This window comes from Helianthus annuus, chromosome 8, assembly GCF_002127325.2.
Source record: "Helianthus annuus cultivar XRQ/B chromosome 8, HanXRQr2.0-SUNRISE, whole genome shotgun sequence".
Classification (NCBI taxonomy): Eukaryota; Viridiplantae; Streptophyta; class Magnoliopsida; order Asterales; family Asteraceae; genus Helianthus; species Helianthus annuus.
In genome coordinates, this window is record NC_035440.2 from 7,182,970 (window position 1) to 7,189,829 (window position 6,860).

The 6,860-nt window shown below is 36.9% G+C and overlaps 1 protein-coding gene across 3 annotated transcripts; it reads left to right on the plus strand.

Annotated features, from left to right (window-relative positions):
- Positions 1-1,228: 1,228 nt before the first annotated feature.
- On the plus strand, positions 1,229-3,880 carry LOC110871895 (ubiquinone biosynthesis protein COQ4 homolog, mitochondrial). 3 transcript variants are annotated; one of them, XM_022120652.2, is made up of 4 exons: positions 1,229-1,408; positions 2,997-3,192; positions 3,322-3,559; positions 3,695-3,880. In XM_022120652.2, exons 2-4 carry the CDS (start codon positions 3,010-3,012, stop codon positions 3,814-3,816), a joined length of 543 nt encoding a protein of 180 aa, XP_021976344.1. In that variant the 5' UTR covers positions 1,229-1,408; positions 2,997-3,009; the 3' UTR covers positions 3,817-3,880. The 3 variants fall into 3 exon arrangements, with proteins under 3 accessions (XP_021976344.1, XP_021976343.1, XP_035832290.1); XM_022120651.2 differs by having other exon boundaries at positions 1,230-1,408; positions 3,322-3,880; XM_035976397.1 differs by lacking the exon at positions 1,229-1,408 and adding an exon at positions 1,780-1,959 and having other exon boundaries at positions 3,322-3,880.
- The last annotated feature ends 2,980 nt before the right edge of the window (positions 3,881-6,860 follow it).

Consider the following 6,860-nt stretch of genomic DNA (forward strand, 5'->3'; position numbering starts at 1 on the left):
GTTGTAACTACAGTGATTAAGTCTTTGTAATCTTCAATTACTGCCGGTATGTGGGGTTTTGTATACACTACTTGATAAGCTTCACCATTGGACAACGGGTTAGCCAATGTGTGATATGACCATAGTCACAGATCCGGTCGAGTGACAAATACCGATTTGGGGTAATTGGTTGATAAAAACATTGTAATCGCTCTTAATACTGTATATTATGACAATGTGTCTTTTGTATAAAATGGAATGCACTCGCAAGTATTTTTCGCTGATAAAACCTTTTTAAAACATGTTTCAGGTGATTTACTGTGAACAAGGAAAAGTGCCGCATAGCACTCCACCTTAAATGAAGTGGCTCAGTAAATAAATAAACAAACATGTTTTCTGTAATCAGGGGATTTCTCAGTGAAACTCCTTTATTATAAAATACGGGGTTTGTCCCGAAATTTATAATAAAATAACTAGGTGTTTTCGATTTAACGATCCTGTTAAAATTTTCGCTGTCAAATTAAATACCAATACCACGGGTTCTGTTCCGCAGCTTCTGAACCGGGCAAAACGGGTCAGGGGCCTTGACATCACTTATCAGACAACGCACGCTATCTAGAGGTGTACAAATCGTTTTTTAAACTGGTCCGGTTTTTAACCGAATCGGCATCTTTATCCAAAACAAAAATCGGTTTTTTTTTATAACCAGTTTTTCAAACCCAAAACAGTAACCGGTCTAACCGGTTTGGATCGGTTTTTGCAAAATAAAAAAAATAAAGGTTTTTAAAAACCGGTTGCAATGATCAAAAATAGTAACCGGTCACAAAACACCGGTTCGGCTCGGTCCTAATACCGGTTAAAAAACGGTTTCGTTTTTTTTCGGTTACGGTTCTAAAACCGGTTTTTTTTACACCTCTAATACTATATGTTACCTAAGCAACTGTAACTGTTATCTGTTTCAAGTAGACCTGACAATTTTGGTCCATGGGGTCTATTTTAGGCTGATTTGGACTTTAAAAGAAAAGTCATGGGCTGTTTTGGGTTAACATTTAAACTTAAAGGGGCCAGAATGCGCATATCAGATTTTAATTAATATAAAATAAGTGGGTCGGGTAAGTTAATAACGTTGAACGGGTCAGGAGGTAACCCTAAGGGTGTGTTCCCGAGTTAAAAATCCCTCCCCATCCCTCCCCTCCCCTCTATGTCTTTCCAAATTGGAAAGACTATTATCAGGCAAAAAAACCCCATTTTCCCTCCCCTCCCCTCCCCTCCCCCTGTTAAGTGGATCTCTGGAACACAGTAAGAAACAGAACGGGTGAAGACGATTTGCAATCGGCTCTTTTCCTCTTCTTCTTCTTCAGTCGAAAACAAGTTTGGGAAGGCGTTTCGCGATCAGAAGGAGGCTCTCATTGAAATTAAACGAGCTCAGGTTAGTTTTGACTGATTTTTCGTTTGTAAAATTGATTGAAATTGGTGGAATTGTGTTGATATTCGTGAATGAAATTTGATTTTGAGATTCGATGTAATGTTGTATTTTGCTAATGCTGTGTTACTTACGAATAAAGTTGTAAACATATTAAGATTTTTAACATAACTTGATCATGATCACCTAACTCCTAAGATTTTGGTAATTTGTGTTTTTGAATTGGTTATTGTGTTATTGATTTGGTTATATATAAGTTTGTCAAAAAGCATAGGGTAGGTAACGTTAATCAAACTAGATGGAAGCTTTGTTCATTACTTTTTTTTAATAGGACTTCAGTTTTAAAAAGAATTATTGTTTCTAAACTAGATGGATATCTTTAAGTATTGTTTCTAAACTACCGGCGAAACACGCGACGAGTTTTTAATAGAGTTGCGGATGCGGTTAGTCCGCTTATGGGTGCGCCTTGGCCTGCACTCGGTTAGGCAGCTTGCATACAGGTCAGCTTGCATGTGACCTTTTCTGGGTCAGCTCTTGGAATTTCGTTCAGCTTACCGGTAACATTTGCTTCGTAATGGGTCAATCTGCTATGGTTGTTTCAAATTGTTCTTTGTATGATTTCTTTAGCGAAATAGTAAATGATGTAACAAAGAAGACAAAGCATTGATGAGTCTTTATTTCGATCCACTACAAAAAATTCGATTGATATCATTTTTTATATTTTATATATATTTTAAGTTTTTAATTTTTTAATATTAATTTTGAGTAAATTAGTTTTTGAGTGCTTGTGTTTTATTTGTTTTAACCATTTGAGTCCAAAATCAAAATGTTTAACGCCCTGAGTCCCTAGACACTTGTCGCTATTCGCCATTAACAACTATGATCTCAATTGAATTTCAAATCATATTCACCAACGTATGATACACAATAGCGTTGCTATTTGTGGGATTTACTGGGTATGGCGGTTGTTGTTGTTGATACAAAATTTTGGTATCTCGTTTCTCATGGCAGACAGGCAGAGTTTATGATACAGTCTATTAGGGCTAAATAATTATAATATAGTGGTCATGTGTTGTAGCTAAAACTACTTAAACATAGGGAAATTTAAGATATAGTTTCTTTTTTTTTGTTTTTTTTGTTTTTTTTTTTTTTTTTTTGTGACAGTGCACTACAAGTCAATTATATACAATGAAGATATTCTTGTTTATGTTTTCATACATAGATTGCTTTATTTTATTATATTTTATAATGTAAATTATATACAATGAAGTAAATATATTTGATTGAAGTAAAATTTGGTGAGTATACTTCTAACAAAACTAAGTACAATTCAGGCTATTTTTCAAATGTGGTTCCTGTTAAAAGAAATCTGTGTGCTTTTCTTTTCATTTTGCAGTGTGGTTGAACGTTGAGAATTGATTGAGGAAAAATCGGGATATCGGTTGTGCAAATTTGATTTTTACATGAAAGTGTGAAAACTGGGTCCTTGTTAAGTGTTATTAACAGGCACTTGACATAAAAGTTATGGTAGTGAGCAAATGTTTTTACTTGTTTTTTTTTTTTTTTTCTAATATCAAGTGTATTTGTTTTTTAGGCGTACATCCATCATGGTAGAAGGGGCCCGAGTCCGACTTAGGGGTTGGCAACAGGCGGCAGTTGCTCTTGGGTCAGCAGTTGGTGCATTAGTGGACCCAAGGAGAGCTGATTTGATCGCTGCTTTGGGGGAGACAACTGGGAAACCGGCTTTTGAGAGAGTACTTGAAAGAATGAAAAGGAATCCTAAAGGCAGAGTATGATAATTCTATCAACTTTTTTATACAGATTCTAATAAATTTTGACCCGTTTTGATTCATTCTAAAAGTTTACCTGTTTTGACCCATGGCGGACGGATAACGTGCTAATAAATCTTGATATTCCAGGAAGTACTACTGGACCGCCCACGTGTCATCTCCAACAATGTGGGCCACGCATGGGACCTACCAGAAAACACATTTGGTGCTGCATACGCGAAGTTCATGGGATCAAGAAACTTCTCACCAGACAATAGACCACCAGTAAGATTTATGGAAACAGAAGAACTCGCATACGTAGCAATGCGCGCACGCGAAGTGCATGATTTCTGGCACACCCTTTTTGGTCTTCCAACTAATTTGATTGGTGAGTCAGCATTAAAAGTCATAGAATTCGAGCAAATGTTGCTTCCAATGTGCTTCATGTCTGTCGTTGGAGGAACTGCAAGGTTTAGTGACAGACAAAGATCTTTGTTTTATAAACATTACTTCCGTTGGGCAGTTCGGGCAGGTATGAAGGCAACTGACCTGATGTGTGTTTATTATGAGAAACATTTTCATGAAGATTTAGAGGAAGTTAGGCAGAGATGGGGTATTATACCTGCTCCTTCCATTCAAGGGTAGTTTGGGAAATAAATGTTTATTCAAGGGTTTTTTGAGTTATCAGATTCATACTTTTGATCTGACATGGAATGATGAAACTATTTGTTTTGAAAGGTGAACTTCTAATGGTGACCATTGTCACATCCTCTAGTCGAGGACCCTCGCCAAGATCTGTGTCCAGATAGCAGGGCCAACGCTGGGGCTATCAGACTTGGGTCGAAGGCTTTTCCCCAGAAACCGTTCTGCCTCCACACGAGTTGCCTCGCTGGAGTAACAGCCGGATAAAAACCGGGGTGACGCTCAGGATCAAACCCTCTTCGGTGGGTTTTTCACCATCATAGCGCACAAGTGTCTCACCCGCCACAGCCGGGGATCGAACCGGCGCCTCCATAGGAGACAACCAGCCTATCACCCAGCTGAACTATAGTGTAAGTAATTAAGTGTGTAAAAAAACAAAGAATCATTTACAACAAAGAGTGGGGCATAGAGTGTTCAAAAGAGATTAACGTAAACTGTATGTTACGTACGTAGCTTATGAATCATCGACTGGTTAACATAAAACAACGGGTCAAAGATTACGAGTATAAAGATCGAAAGAGTTTTAGGCAAATTTCATTGGACCATAAGTAGTGCATAGGAGTGCACATCATTACAGTAGTTGTAAAACTTGAACACTATGAATTATCTTCATCCAAGTCACAAGAGATCTTGATGGAAATTGAGCTTGTGCTTATTAAAACTTAGATTTTTAACAAAACATAATATACCAAATTGCATGACAAATGTCATCTATAAGGGGACTAGGGGTGGTTCACTAGTGATAGAATCTATCACTCCCACTATCCAATCAAGTCATGCCATGTGCACAACCAATATTCTATCACTAGTGATAGAAATGTAGGGGGGGTGGTATCACTAGTGATGGGATTCCAATGTACAAGTATTAATGCATAATGTACAAGATACCATTCATTCACTCATTCACAAAACAACAAACAAGTTCAATATACAACGCGTGATAGTGGCCACGCGTTGTAAAGTTAACGCGTGATGGTGGTGCCGGTGTATCACTCGTTATAAATGTTCATCACGGGCTAAAATTGCTCCACCCCGGGTCCTCTAAGGGACTATGTTATCGTGTCACTAAAATTAAGAATTAGCAAGAAAGAAACATTGATAATAATAATAATCCTTTTAAGAGTAGACAAAACTTTGAAGTAATTTTGTGGAAACATTGAAGGCTTTCATTGGACATTTTGAATGCAAAAGTGTGGTTGTGACTTTGAACTTTGAAGTAATTTTGCATCCTCATTTTTTTAGTTTAAGATATAAGTTCATGGTTCGGTTTTGATTCCGACTAAGGCCGTCTGGTATACTCTAACACCTATAAGTGTTAATCCTAGTTGGCATCCGTTAACACTCGTTATACTGCTCCTAGAGGGTGTCAAGGGGCATTAAAAATTTCACGTGCTAAGATGTTAACTAGGAGAGAGAGGGAGGGAATCAAGCATTGGAAAATTTGCACACACACAACATGCTATATATATGTATTTTAATTAATTTATGGGGTGTTAATGGGGTTAAACCATTTCCTTAGTGTGAGGTGAAGTGAAAGAGGGTCAAGTGGGTGATGTGACGTCTACGTACGTGTAGTTAAGGGGCGTGAAAGTATACCTCATGGTTTAATGTCCTAAATTTTGAAGTAATACTTTGTTAAAATCAGGGTTTTTTTGGTTTGCACACAAAACCGAAGCAAATTCAAACTTATATATAGAATTTAGTTCGGTTTAATTTGAGCGAAAAAAAAATTCAAATAAAAAAGCCCGAAACCCAAACCAGTCGACACCCCTAACATATACCAACTACCAGCTAAATTAATCCTCGGTATACTAATGGGAATAGTGTATTTTAGAAGAAAAGACAATACAACAAATCATAATGATTTGTGTGGATTTCCTTTTGAGGCAACTTAACCTATTATGTACGTCTAAAATCAAACGAAAAATCAGGACATGTTTCGGATTTCAGTGTTATGTTAAATTTGAATTTTAACGTTTTTTTTTCTCTAAAATTTAAATGTTTAACTTGTTTGAAATTCACCAAACGGGAAAACATGTCAACCGATTTATTAAATGGGTCACGATCGTGTAGACTTGTTTAAAAATGGGTCGTGCTAGCTGATCCAAAACTCTTTTTCATGTCGTGTTCAGGTTGTGTTTTGGATCGAAAGAATTTCTGCCCCGTATATAAATAATAGGTTGAATCACGGATTCGCGGTGTTAAAATACATTTTATTTAGAGTAAATTACTTTTTGAGTCCTTGTATTTTAGTGGTTTTAACCACTTCAATCCAAAATCAAAAAGTTTAACGTCCTAAATCCCTAGTCCCTAGTCATTTATGTTATAACGTTTTGAGTCCAATTTTGTTCATTTTATAACGATTTGAGGCCAACAAATTGGACTCAAAAGGACTCAAATGGTTAATGAAAACGTTTATAGGGACTCAGGTCGTTAAACTTTTTGCTTTTGGACTCAACTAGTTAAAACCACTAAAACACCTGGACTCAAAAAATAATTTACCCTTTTATTTATATGTATCTATTTATGAAATGACTTCATGCTCCACGTGCTCGATTTTGGGCCGCTATTTTGGCTAGCCCAAAATCTTAACTGTCTTAGCCCTACTGAAACAAAAACATTATTGGCCCGGAAAATCTATTAGTTAATTATTTTTTTTATTTATAGAAAAAAAGAAATTCCAAGTCAAACTTAACCAGAAAATGTTACAAACCATAAAGGAGAAATGCCATCTATGACACACATGATACACAATGGCCAAACAGTTGAATCAAATATTTACAAAAACATACTAATAGAATAGGGACAAAATTAGACCCACATACCATTTGTAGTATCAATAATGCGCGTTTGTGGGGACTTCGCGAGCGGCAGGTGACCTCACCGAATGTCCCCATTGTGGGGGTGCGTCTGGATGTTTTTAAGCGAGGGCGGTTGTCGACACATATGACCTCACGTACGAGGATGGTGGGGTCCCTTTGAATTTT